General features: G+C 41.9%; 2 protein-coding genes across 2 annotated transcripts in view; one reads left to right on the top strand and one right to left on the bottom strand.

Moving 5' to 3' along the window:
* The window catches only part of gpx1b (glutathione peroxidase 1b), a 320,730-nt gene that overhangs the window by 259,292 nt on the left and 46,713 nt on the right, over positions 1-14,725 (bottom strand). The gene's annotated exons all lie outside the window — the stretch shown is intronic.
* gpr61l (G protein-coupled receptor 61-like) lies at positions 2,616-7,894 on the top strand (the record flags this gene model as incomplete). The annotated part of the gene is made up of 3 exons (XM_083971195.1): positions 2,616-2,972; positions 6,048-6,413; positions 7,304-7,894. The coding sequence occupies 3 exons, from the start codon at positions 2,616-2,618 to the stop codon at positions 7,892-7,894; spliced, it is 1,314 nt and encodes a 437-aa protein (XP_083827321.1).

Below are 14,725 nucleotides of genomic sequence, written 5' to 3'. Positions count from 1 at the left end.
ACAGTCACTGCCATACACAGCTCAGGACAGGACAGGAAGGAGAGTGTCTCTGGGGGACAGAAGGAAGATCAAGCTTCATCTCATCTTCTCTGATCAAACACAACGATGAAGAAACAAACTTCACACACTCACTTTCATCTGCAACACTGAACATTTTATTTTTTAATCAGATGAAGCTGGACAACGTCACGTTTGGACCAATAGAAACAACGAGATGTTTTAGTTCAACAGCAGCTCAGACACCTGGTCAGACACACACCTGCTCTGGACTAAACCACACACACACACACACACAGTGGTGACGATGACGGGTGAGTCATTGTTTTATTATTATTTCAACTATTTATTATTTGATCCTGTTTTAATGTGATGTCAGCTTTAGTTTGAGCGGTAACACTTTACTTGACGCCTTATAACCATACTTATAATGAGTTGTAATGCAGTTATAGCACTGTATAACTATAGCTAACACTCATAAATGATCATAATGCTTTATAACAATAATCATAACACACAATAAAGCATTTTATCAAGACTTATAAGGTCAGGTATTATAATACGTTATAATTGTTAATAACTCGCTGACAATGCCCACATCGATAATGCATTATAAATATAGTTATAATGTGTTATAATTGGCTTATAAACGTGTATAACTATCATTATAAACACTCATAAAATCACATAAGACTTATAACAATAAGCATAACACATTATAGAGCATTATAACTCTATTATACTACTAAGACCTTATAAGCCATTATAAAATGCTTCACACTGAGATATTAAGACACTGTTGCTTTATAAAGAGTATTGCATCATTACATATTATATATATTACAGACAGGTGCATCTTAATAAATTAGAATATCATGGAAAAGTCCATTTCAGTAGTTCAAGTCAAATAACACCAACCAAGTACTGACTGCACATAGATGGACATACTTTTCAGAAGGCCAACGTTTTCATATTAGAAATTATTTTTTAAATGTTTATTTTGTAATGTATTAATTTCACTTTTTGAATTGAATTACTGACATAAATAAACTTTTCCATGATATTCTCATCGGTATGTACAGTACATGGTATGAATCACTGTCAGGCATCAGGATCTTTTAAAATCGTATTTTCAGCCTTTTTCTTTATATGTCTTTGAGCAGAACTTTATATTTATATTCATAAGTTGAAACAGTCCAAAGTTGACTGGTGTAAAAACCTTTGTGTTACGGATTAATCATCCTGACAGACAGAACAGACAGGATTCATTGATTAATATCAATTAATCATGTTTCTATCCTCTGACTGAGTCTGATTCATCGTCAGTTTCACTTGTGTTTCAGTGAAAGTCATTTGGTTAACTGAGTGTTTAGTGGAATACAACTAGTCTTTTTTGTGTTTCTCTGTAAACAGTTTTACTCACAATGCTTTGTGTTTGTGATGACCAAACTTTGTGCATTTGTGGAATCATTTTTTATAGTGCTTTTATTATGGTGATCTTTTATGCATATGTATAGTGTATGTATGTGTTATGTTGGGATATGTCCAACACTGTTTTGTAATTGTTGGCTGATGATGTATTGTTTGTTGTCATTGTGGCCGTCAAAGAATTTATGGTGCAGCTGCAGAGTCCAAGACAAATGTCCCTGAGTGGGACAATAAAGTTTATCATATCGTATCGTAACTGAAAGACTGAAGTGGTCGAAGATTTCAAATGGAGATCAGCTGGAAGAAAACATTTAAATGGGAATTGCCGTTTTTTTTTTTTACAATCTGGACCTTATTTCTAGCATAAAATCTAATCATTTCCTCCCCCAGATAACTTTGGTGTCATTACAAGTGGTTGTGATGAAATGAGCTCCAGCCGAGAGGCGCGTATATCCGTATAATGGAGTCTACAGGGCAGCAGAATGCAGCCTCTAAATAACACATTATCTGCAGAGAAACTCCTTCATTTCACCAAGATTTAGTTGTGATAGGCTAGTGCTATTCCCCTCTGAGTCCGGGGTTAGCTGTTATCAACATCCGGATGACCTGGATGATGTCATCTCTGAGCTTGTTGCTACCGCTAATGCTACGGTTGGTTTCTACGTGTTTCTGACTTGTCAGAACAAAATGAGCAGCTGGATGAAGTTCAGCTTCCACAGGCTTCCTCTCCTCAACCTGGACTCACTAAAGCTCCGGCTAGTTGAGATAAAAATGGACCCGAATGCCGAAGCAGAATGATTATTATCAGAATGAGCCGCGCGGCGCTCAGAGATGACATCATCCAGGTCAGAGGTCAGTAGGTCAACCTACAGACCCCGGATGTTGATAACAGCTAACCCCGGTTGTTGCAGTGCACACTTTGTCCTGTGTCGTTTGCATGTCACTCTCAGCACAGTATTTTATGATAGAAATAAGGTCCAGGTTGTAAAAAACGCTAATTACCCTTTAACGTCAACATGTTTCAGTTCATTCACACTTGATGTACATAAATGTGGACTTGAAGAGACAGATTGATCTCTTAGACTCAGATTGAATCTCACGCTGCTTCTGTTCTGTTCTGTTCCCTCCACAGGACATCCAGACATGAGGACAACAACCGAGGGACACATGGACAAAGACGTGGATGAATAATGGCCGACCTCGAGTCCTCCGACCTCATGGTGTCTTCTTCGGCGTCGAGTCCGTCGGTGACCAATGTTACCATGGCGCCCTGGGAGGTGGACCCCACGGTGCCGGCCGACGTCAGCGTGGTCACCAGCTCCCAGTCGCAGATCAAAGACCTGATGGGTTTGTTCTGCATGGTGACGCTCAACCTCATCGCCCTGCTGGCCAACGCCGGCGTCATGGTGGCCATCGCCCGCGCGCCGCACCTCAAGAGGTTCGCCTTTGTGTGCCACCTGTGCGCGGTGGACCTGCTGTGCGCCATCCTGCTCATGCCTCTGGGCATCATCTCCAGCTCGGCGTTCTTCGGCACGGTGGTGTTCACGGTGCGTAGAAGAAAATAACATATATAGAACGTATATATACACTGCATGCACAAACTCTTACCAAGAATATTTGTCTTATTTCTAGTCAAAACAAATCTCATTCTACTTAAAATAAGACTTGTCACATAAAAAGTAGCTTGTTTTTAGACACTTTTTACTTTTTTCAAGCAGATTTTCACTTGAAATAAGTAGAAAAATCTGACAGTGGAGCAAGTTTTTCTTTCTTATTACAAACACAAAAAAATTTGCTTTCACTGGCAGATTTTTCTACTTATTTCAATTGAAAATTTGTTTGAAACAAGTGAAAATGATCTAAAAACAAGTTCATTTTTAGGTGATGAGTCTTATTTTAAGTGTAAAGAGATTAGTTTTGACTAGAAATTAGACATTTTGACAAGAAATAAGACAAATATTCTTGGAAAGATTTTCAGTTTTTGCAGTGTATCGTCCTATTTGGGCCTTTACTTTTCCTTCTCCATTAAGTAAAATAAAAACACGATGCTGGAAAAGATGGATGTTCAAGTAGAGTCGTCTTTCATTCACTTCAGAACAAAGTAAAAGAAAAACAACCCGAGTCGCATACATAGGCAAAAGATAAGAAAAATTCAGTTCAGAACTTCGTGCATCGGGGTGCACTGCCAAGAGAGCGACAGAGCGACTAATTTCATATCATCAATGTGTGGCTTATATACTGTTAGGCATGTGCTGATCTCAGTATTTCTCCCTCCCACCTGTTGAGGCCTTACACTGCAAAAACTCAAAATCTTTCCAAGAATATTTGTCTTATTTCTTGTCAAAATATCTCATTTCTAGTCAAAAGACTAGAATGTCTTTAAATAAGACTCATCACCTAAAAATGTACTTCTTTTTAGATCATTTTCACTTGTTTCAAACTAATTTTTCCTTTGGGACTACATGCAGCTCGTGCTGCGCTGTCTTTGCACTTCAGTCCCATGTCCAGAAGCACACTGAGCCGGAAGAAGATGCACGTCTGTCCGTGAAACGTAATTTCTACGTTGACAACTGTTTGCAGAGTCTCCCCTCGGAAGTGCAAGCTAAGAAGTTGGTGGACCGCCTGCAGTCTCTCTTCATGGAAGGTGGATTCAAACTGCGACAATGGGCTGGTAATGTCCCCACAGTCATCGGCCACTTACCTGTGGAGTCCCAGTCAGAGAGCAGTGTACTCTGGTTCTCCCAAGAATCAGCCGATCCTCAAGAGAGCACTCTAGGACTCGTATGGCAGTGCAAGTCCGACACACTGCGGTACAAGCGTCACCAGAGCGAAAGTCCAGAGCCGACTATGCGGAACATCTATCGGCTGCTTGCCCAGCAGTACGACCCGCTTGGGTTCCTTATCCCATACACAACCAGAGCCAAGGTCATCGTGCAACACCTCTGGAACAAGAAACGGGGATGGGACGATCCCCACCTACCAGAAGACCCGCTCCAAGCCTGGCGTCTGTGGGAAAGTGAACTGTCCCAGCTGTCGCACATAACTCGCACATTCGGAGCATTCATGTGTTCTTATCTTATCTTATCTGCGCACCGACAGAGGTGAAGGACAAGTCCTTGTTGCCTTCTTGGCTGCGAGGTCAAGAGTGGCACCCAAGAAGCAACTCTCAATCCCCAGGTTGGAACTGTGCGGAGCTCTAACAGGAGCACAGTTGGCTTCGGTCTTGAAGAAGGAGCTCACTCTTGACATCCAGGAGGTGGTGTATTGGACAGACTCGACTACAGTGCTCAACTGGCTCCATTCGGACTCATGCCGGTATAAAGTGTTCTTGGGAACCAGAGTCACAGAAATACAAGAGCTCTCCGACCCAGCATCCTGGCGCTATGTTGACTCGGGAACAAATCCCGCTGACGACATCACGAGAGGGAAGACACTGGCTCAGATGGCTGGAGAGAATCGCTGGAGCCGAGGGCCACCGTTTCTTCAACTGCAGGCCAACCACTGGCCAAAGGCACCGGCGGGAGAACCTGCAGAGGGAGTAGAGGAGCTGAGGAAGACAGTGTTCTGCGGCCTGTTGACAGGGTCAACCAGTCCAGTAATACCTGACATACACCAGTTCAACACTTACCAGGAACTCCTGAAAGCCTCCACGCAGTCGCTGCAGGGGGCTGCAGCCATCCTACTGCTGATGACTTTCAGAAGGCAGAGCTGGCCCTGCTGAGACATGCTCAGATGGAGAGCTTCCAAGGAGAGTTTGCACTACTGAAAGCCGGGAAGGCCATCCCATCCAGCAGCCGACTACTTACCCTCGCTCCTGAGTACGACGAGTCTTCCGACCTGATCAGAGTGGGAGGTAGACTCCGCAGGTGTGATAGCCTAAGCTCTGAAGTTCTGCATCCGGTTCTTCTGGACCCCTCTCACCCAGTCACGAAGCTCCTAATCCAGCACTGTGATGCGCAGCTGCATCATCCTGGAGCTGAACGTGTCTTTGCGGAGCTCCGCAGGAAGTACTGGATTCTGAGAGGTAGAGAAGCAGTGAGGAAATATCAACACCACTGTCCTGAGTGTAAGAAGTGGAGAGGGCAACCAGCAGTCCCAAGAATGGCAGATCTGCCCCCCTCAAGACTGAGGCTCTTCCGACCTGCCTTCTACTCAACCGGGATGGACTGCTTCGGCCCTATGCTCATCAAAGTAGGACGACGCAATGAGAAAAGGTGGGGCATCCTTTTCAAGTGTCTCACCACTCGGGCAGTCCACCTAGATCTGGTGGCGAACATAGACACCAATTCATTCCTGATGTCGCTCTGACGGTTTATAGCTCGTCGAGGGAAGCCTTTTGAGCTTTGACCCATACAACAGTACACAGTGTTTTATCAACTGTACACAAAATATGTGCATTCAGAATATTAACAGATGTTGGAATAAAAGAATGTTTGTAGCGGTTCAACCTGCTCCGGGGAACTTTACATCTCCTCCCAGAAGGAAGCAGCTGGTACTCTGAATGGAGAATATGAGATTGATCATTATTGAAAAAATAACACAGTTCATACTTGATCTTTAAAGGTGGCATAACTTTCTTTTCACTGGTCTTGTTGTTTTCAACCTCTTATGTCATTTTTCAGGTGCTGGAGTGTCAGGTTTACATCTTCCTCAACGTGTTCCTCATCTGTCTGTCCATCCTCACCGTCACGGCCATCAGCGTGGAGCGGTACTTCTACATCGTGCACCCCATGCGCTACGAGGTGAAGATGACCATCAACCTGGCCATCGGCGTGATGCTGCTGATCTGGGTCAAGTCGCTGCTGCTGGCCGTGGTCACGCTGTTCGGCTGGCCGGCCTACGGACACCACAGCTCCATCGCCGCGGCTCACTGCTCGCTCCACGCCAGCCACAGCAGTCTGAGGAGAGTGTTCGCCGTGCTCTTCAGCGTCGTCTGCTTCCTGGTTCCCGCCGTGGTCATCTTCGCCGTTTACTGCGCCGTCTACAAGGTGATGATGATGATGATGATGAGTTTCTTTATTCAGTCACATCACATAATACACTGCAAAAACTCAGAATCTTACAAGGAATCTTTGTCTTATTTCTGGTCAAAACAAATCTCATTAATAAGTATATTTATACATATACATACATAGTTACACATAAAACGTAGCTTGTTTTTAGACACTTTTTACTTTTTTCAAGCATATTTTCACTTGAAATAAGTAGAAAAATCTGACAGTGGAACAAGTTTTTTCTTTCTTGTTTTGTAGCGGAAGCTCCTCTTCCCGGTTCGTCAAATTTGGACGCACCGGTAAGAGGAGCTTCGAGAAGCTTCAGCTACAAAACAAGCTTGAAATATAGACTAATTGCCATGTTTGTCGCAACCGTTTGTCTGTCAAATTGTTATGTACTTATGTAAAACAGGACTACAGATGGAAATTAGCGGCTCCGCTAAATCTGGTGCAGCCATCCTTTTATTGTCTCAATAAGTAATGTCACTGCACACTGTCCTTTTTAAATAAATAAATAAAAATTTAATTTTTTTCGGGACAATTTCACATTTCGGGGCTTCAATACAAGACGGACATTACATACGAGTAGCATTTTGTCGTGTCTTTGTTACGAAGACAGTTGGTATCCATTTGCAACCGTTATATGGACATGTACTGCTACGCCGAGACCCCCTATAACTCAGAGAAGCCACGGAGGACTCTGAAACTTCTCCCAGCCCTTAGTCCACATGAGGGGGAGGAGATAATGAGTGAAATTTCAATTTTGGGTGAAATATCCCTTTAATATATTTCTGGACTTATACAGGATTGCTATTGACTTTGCGATCTTTCCTTTTATATATCTAATATGTTGTTTCCATGTTGATTTATGATGACATATGAAGGTGGCTCGCTCTGCGGCGCTGCAGCAGGTCCCGGCGCCGACGTGGGCCAGCGCCGGCCCGGCCAAGGACCGGTCCGACTCCATCAACAGCCAGACCACCATGATCGCCACCACGCGCTCGCTGCCCCAGAGGCTGTCCCCGGAGAGGGCCTTCAGCGGGGGCAAGGCCGCGCTCACGCTGCTCTTCATCGTGGGCCAGTTCCTGGTCTGCTGGCTGCCCTACTTCGTCTTCCACCTGCAGATGTCCCTGAGCGGCTCCATGCAGAGCCCCGGGGACCTGGAGGAGGCCGTCACCTGGCTCGCCTACGCCTCCTTCGCCGTCAACCCGTTCTTCTACGGCCTGCTGAACCGACAGATCAGAGAGGAGCTGGTCAAGTTCCGGCGCTGCTGCCGCCTCGCGCAGCCCGCCGAGTTCGGGGCGTCGAGCCACGAGGGCTCGGGCTCGCTGCAGGAGAACTTCCTCCAGTTCATCCAGAGGACCACGGGCTCGGCCGAAGCCCACTCCAACTCCAACGGCGTGAGCTCCGGTCCCAGAAACACTGTAGACCAGGGGGCCAAGATCCCCGGACAGATCCCTGAGGAGCAACCCTAACACTGAACACTGACGAGTGATCTGCCCTACAACACAAGAAGGGGGTAACTCGTTTTTTTTGTAAAAAATGAGATTTTGTCATTTTTGGGACATTAAAGGTCTTCTACATCATGTGGATAAATATCTTGACTCAACATTATCATATCACCGTAACTAGAGTTACCCTTTGCTTCCTGTGTATAGAATGCACAACTCGCCCTACTGTACAACAGGCTGCTACCATTCTACCAACCAATGGGAGTTAGTTTCCCCTGTCTTGTGTTGTATGGCCAGCTTATATTTTGCCTCAATGCACAAACAGACAGAGGTAACTATGAAATAAGGGTAAAATGTTAAGTTTGAGTTAAATATTTTTACACAGCTAGACTACTACTCGCAAAAGCAAGAATTTGAACAATTTTCAGAATCCTAAATTCAATACCGTTGACTGGACAACAAAAATACTTCAAACTCATTTTTCTCAGAACTGCACTCTGAGGAGTTTTACCCCTTTCTTCCGTTGTAGGGCAGTGATGGACTACAGTGCAAATAATTTACATACAGACGTGGACAAAATAGTCGGTACCGTTCTGTTGAAGAAAGAAAAACCCACAACTGTCACTGAAAGAACTTGAAACTGAAAAAAGTAAAGGACCAGAGGACGTTCTCCCAGAAGCTTTGTGGACAGATGAGACTAAACTGGAGTCACATCAGCATCAGCTCATCGTTCACAGATGCATTAAGCACACAAAAAAAAGAACATCAACAACAAGTTCCTACTGTGAAACATGAATCAAGCTCGGTTCTGTTCTGGTTCTGCTTCGCTGCACCTGGTACAGGGCGTCTGGAATCTGTGTGATTGGCTCAAAAGGTTGTGCAACAAAATATTAAGTTGAGATTAAGTTAAAGGTACATTGTGTAACTTCTCCTGTTATCTATTCACGAAAATCGATTCAAAAGTACGTTTCCCCCCATCAACAAAGTGAAGTGTTCCTTTCAGCTCTGAATGAGCCGTTCATATCATTCATATCTCCATGGAGCGGGTAAGCTCGGTGCTGCTGCCATGTGGTGTCGCCATGTTTTTATGGAATGGAGCGTTACACTGATGCTGCATTCACCTGCAGTCGGGCAGACGGCCGTCGCTAACAAACCAGATGTCATTTTAGTCACAGAAGTCCAGAGAAAGACGGTAAAACAATACCACATCGCCATGACAACATATTGTCCACGGACCACTTGTTTACATAGAGGCTTGTCGTCCGTCTGCCGTCTGCCCAATTTCACCTGAATGCAGCATGAAAAGTACGACTGAGTTGCTTGCAATCTACAACCGCAACGCTAGATGGGAAGAATTCTTACACAATGTACCTTTAAGGGCACCATCATTTTTGTCCAGGCCAGTTTCATTAGTTTGTTTTATAGAATGATTCTGTTGAACCACAATTTTCATTGAATTTCTATTTATTATTACTTTTGACAGTTTCAAGTTATTTCAGTGACAATTGTGGGTTTTTCTTTCTTCAACACAAGGGTACCAACAATGTTGTGTCTGTATATCTGTACCATTTTTCCTTAATGGGTGGCTTTACATGTGAATAAGCCCATTCATGCACTGGATTACAGCATTAAAGATTTCTGTAACTGTGATTTCTCTGTGCAGAAATTCACATTAGATTTGAATGTCTCTTCTCCAGCTGTGGGTTAGAATCAGTCTGTATCCATGAGGCCAGTCTGGACACAGGGAACCATCACCGTGACCACTAATGCTTTTAATGCACACAGGGAAATGTCAGTATTGTTTTAAGACTCATTAAATGTCCTTTGTGCCTTTTAGGGTTTAATTCAATTAAAAGAGAGAGAGAGAGAGACATCGTCGTGAAAGGTCAAGGTGCTACGACTGTACTGTAACCGATATTATTGTGTATTTTTTACAATATATCACAACTGGCCTGGTTTAATGGTGTTTTATATGTGTATACGTGTGTAAATGTGGAGTGTAACTACATTAACAAGGTCATGATGTTTTACTGTATTTAATGAGGAGCTCTCTGAAGATGAGTTGGTTTGTGTCATTTTGTCTCATCTTAATAACAACATACTGTGCATACATGTCGTGTCAATGACTGAACATCAGTGTTGTTGCTTTTATTCATTATTTTATTTTATTTACCTTTATTTAACCAGGAAGTCAGAAATGAGATCAGAAATCTCTTTAGTAAGGCCGAGGTAGCGGCAACACAAGACACACAATAAACAATAAAACAAAATGTCAGATACTCAGACACAGGCCACAATGACATTCTTCCCTCACTGCATTCTTTAAAATAATTGATATAAATGATGGATGGAAATTCTTAGATTGTCAAAGTTTTTCTGGGCATTTAAAACCAATTCAGACCCTTCAGTGAAATGCAGTGTGAGGTGTGTCTGTTGCCTGTGTCTGCAGAGGGAGCACATGTATATATGATTGTGTCATCTGCATACAAATGTAAATTAGCTTGCATGTCTTTACCTAAATCATTTATAGAAATAGAAAATAATATGGGAGCAAAATGGAGCCTTATTTCTGATGATTTGTGGCCCTACTGTTAGGTTGTTGAGTCCTACTGGTTAGGTAATATTTAAACCTTTTTAGAGCCCTCAAACCCAAACCAGCATCTCTGAGTTCGTCAAGAAATAATTCACGATCCTCTGAATCAAATGCGTTTGAAGAACTACGAATACAAAACTGCTGTTTTTTGTCCAAGGCACCGACGACCACTTCTGAAACCAGACTGAGACTCACATTAAATGTTATTATCAGATAAAAAACTGTTTTAATTGTAAATTAACCTTTGGATTCAAGAATCTTGACCAGGACTGAAACCTGTGTGACTCCATAATGGACCCTGTGCTCCTGCTCTCCTGCAGCAGAGACAGCGACGGCGACAAGATGCTTGAATGTCATCTTCTTCCCCCTGTCATCATGGAGATTGAGCCGGTCTGTGACTCACATAGCAATGAGCACCTTTTGACTGGATGTATATGTTTAAGCTTCAGACTGCACTGCAAAAACTAGGTAGCTTAATTTGGTATGTAGGATAGGCATTAATATCAGCATTATACTTCTGCCTGTGCCTTTTCAGTCACTATTGTGTCGATAATGTTTGTGACGATAATGTTTGTAGCTACACTGCAAAAACTCAAAATCTTTCCAAGAATATTTGTCTTATTTCTTGTCAAAATGTCTCATTTCTAGTCAAAACTAAACTCTTTCCACTTTAAATAAGACTCATCACCTGAAACTTATCTTGTTTTTAGATCATTTTCACTTGTTTCAAACTAATTTCACTTGAATTAAGTATCAATTTATCTGCCAGTGAAAGTAAGTTTTTTGATAAGAAAGAAAAACTTGCTCCAATATCAGATTTTTCTACTTATTTCAAATGAAAATAGACTTGAAATAAGTATAAGTGTCTAAAAACAAGCTAATTTTTAATGTATAACTATGTATGTATATGTATAAATATACATATTTTAGGTATAATGAGATTTGTTTTGACTAGAAATGAAATTTTGACTAGAAATAAGACAAATATTCTTGGTAAGATTGAGTTTTTGCAGTGTGTGATTGGAGTCTGCTGATGGTGATTTACAGCAGCTCTAGAAGTTCACACAGAGAGATGGAGGGAGGGAGAGAAGCTGCTGAATGAGCCGGTACACTGAGCCGTACACTGTGTCTCCACAATGGAAATCATTACTGGGCGTTGATAATAGTCTGAGAGTGGTAACAAAGTGCTGCTTTATGGCCTCTGCTGTTTGTATTAGTCTTTCACAAGCAGCGGAAGAGACCGAGTCGTGTGGTTACGGCAAATAACAGCAAACAGCATTTTGCTGTCACTAACTGGGGAAACACACACTCTCTTACATAACTGTAAAAGTGTGTGTGTGTGTGTGTGTGTTTAATAGTGTTTCCTACAGGAGGATATAGGAGCTGCATAAACACACTGAACAGACATGTCTCCTATACATCTGTCTGTCTCTCTTTTTGATTCTTGTTCTCACTGTCTCGCTCTTTTTTTAAAGGTTTAACTCTCCATAAATATAAAGCTATTAAATAAATGAATGTGTTTACACCACCAGGATCAATTCTACATAATAAATCAATCCAGAGCTGATGATGATGATTAAAACAACTAATAACAGAGTGAAGACACCTGCAGATCTCACAGCATGAACAAACAATAATAATTACAGAGACAGGAGGAGTGGAATATTCACGTTCAACATGATGTCTTTTGTCTCATCAAGAACATTTAAAGGGATAGTTCAACATTTTGGCAAATTGGTCCATTGCCATAATCCCTATAGTCATAGCAGTAGGTTTGTTACCTTTAATTGTCGGTGCAAGCTGTTTTTAGAACGGCGGAGCAGAGCCATGAGCTGCTCAGAGCTACGCTATGGAGGCTCATTATGGGATTTCTTGGTTTCCCTCATCAAACTCATCAAATACACAATCCAACAACTCCACAACGCTCTGGTGGACAAGTTGTGAGCTGCACATTCACCACGCTATGAGATAATAACACAACGTTACCACACAGAGTTGTTTTAGAGGGAAATTCATGTAAAACCACTGATGCACGTTGCCTTCAGGGACAGTTTTTCATCAACAGTCTCTGTATTTCCTCTAAAACAACTCTGTGTGGTAACGTTGTGTTATTATCTCATAGCGTGGTGAATGTGCAGGTCACAACTTGTCCACCAGAGCGTTGTGGAGTTGTTGGATTGTGTATTTGATGAGTTTGATGAGGGAAACCAAGAAATCCCATAATGAGCCTCCGTAGCGTAGCTCTGAGCAGCTCACGGCTCTGCTCCGCCGTTCTAAAAATAGCTTGCACCGACAATTAAAGGTAACGAACCTACTGCTATGACTATAGGGGTTATGGTGATGGGCCAATTTGACAAAATGTTGAACTATCCCTTTAGATAAAGCTCAACACCAAGATTCAGCCAAGTTCTCACTGTAAAGTCAAAAGGAATCGAACAGCTGATCACAGACTGAAGTGAAGTTGGTTTCATATCCACAGGGAGATAAAGCAGGTCGTCAGTGAAGCTGGTTCAATGAGCGACGTGGAAACGAGCAGAGGGCAGTAAACGTATTGATCTGCTCTGATTGACAGGCTCATTGATAATAAGTCACTGCTGTGTTTAGACTCTGGACAGATGTGTAGGACAGATGTTTGAAATGCTTCATCGAGCCACATGTGATAACTGTCTTTAAAACGTCTTTTTGATTGATTATTGAACTCTAGTTCAGCTCTGTCAGTTTCCTCAAAGAACATTTTTTCAGTCAGTAATTTCTCTCCTTTGATAAAACCAATTGGTGTTGTATTGTATATCATTGGGAAGCCTGATTAGTCGCCTTTACAACCAGGTACAACTTGTAAAGATCGTGCGTTCATGGAATGAGCAACACAGCTAAACGTGACTTGTCATCATTGAAGGCAACCTCAGTGCAGATATCTCACTGCAGAATCCTTACAGGTTTAAACATACATCTGCAAGGTTAAGCTTAAAACAAATGTGTATTTCGTAAAAAAAAGAAAAGATAAGCATCTACAAAAAAGAAGAAGGAGAAAGAGAAAAAGATAGATTGACGAGTGGTGTCCGCTGCTATTTTGTTTGTTTTCTTGTCACTACTATGTTTCATCATCTTTAATATTTTGAAACAGAGAATAATATTGGTGTTGAAGTAAGCCAATGTAAGTATAACAACAGAGAGGAGCAGTTTTCTTCATCCTGCTCCTTTTCATTCATGGTGGCAATGTGTAGGCTACATTATGTAAATATGTGCAACAATGTGTAGAATGTAAACCATGAATGGAATAAATCCAAATGAATGAATGAAAAAGGTGACTAATCAGGCTTTCCAATGATGTAAAATACACCCCTGATTGGAATTATCAAAGAGGAGAAACGATTGACTGAAAAAACGCTTCCAAACTTTTTTTTTTGAGGAGTTCATTATGGATTCACGTATCAGAGTAATAGACTGGTGTCCACTGATGAAAAAAGGTGAAATCACAGAATCGAGTGTGGAGAAAACAGCACTGAGGGGGTCAGAGGTCAGAGGTCAGAGGTCAAAGGTCAGAGGTTGGAGGTTGGGGGGAGGGTTCACTGCAAAAACTCAAAATCTTACCAAGAATATTTGTCTTATTTCTTGTCAAAATGTCTCATTTCTAGTCAAAACTAATCTCATTCTACTTAAAATAAGACTCATCATATAAAAAGCTGCTTGTTTTTAGACACTTTTTACTTTTTTCAAGCAGATTTTCACTTGAAATAAGTAGAAAAATCTGATAGTGGAGCAAGTTTTTCTTTCTTATTACTAACATGAAAAAAACTTGCTTTCACTGGCAGATTTTTCTACTTACTTCAAATGAAAATTTGTTTGAAACAAGTGAAAATGATCTAAAAACAAGTTCTTTTTTAACATGATGAGTCTTATTTTACGTGGAAAGAAGTTAGTTTTGACTAGAAATGACATCTTGACAAGAAATAAGACAAATATTCTTGTTTTTGCAGTGCAGTGGTTACCTTTATACTCCTGTCCTCTGTAATTCACCATGATTGAGTCAAATCGTTGCTCTTCAGTGCCGTAGGTGAGTGAAGGTCAGATGAGCAGCAGCAGAGGACCCACAGTTCAATCTGCAGGACGCTTCATCACCATGGTTTCCACGCTTCATCACCATGGTTACCAAACTCACCACCAGCTATAATCACCGATCACTGATCCCTGATCTGTCACCGCTCTGAGACTGAAGACGTCTTTGTTCATGTTTGAGTGGAAACTGTGACTGATTCAACAAT

Source organism: Trachurus trachurus (genome assembly GCF_905171665.1).
Source record: "Trachurus trachurus genome assembly, chromosome: 5".
NCBI lineage: Eukaryota > Metazoa > Chordata > Actinopteri > Carangiformes > Carangidae > Trachurus > Trachurus trachurus.
Note: the sequence above shows the minus strand (reverse complement) of the source record. Positions and strands in the feature narration are given on the sequence as shown.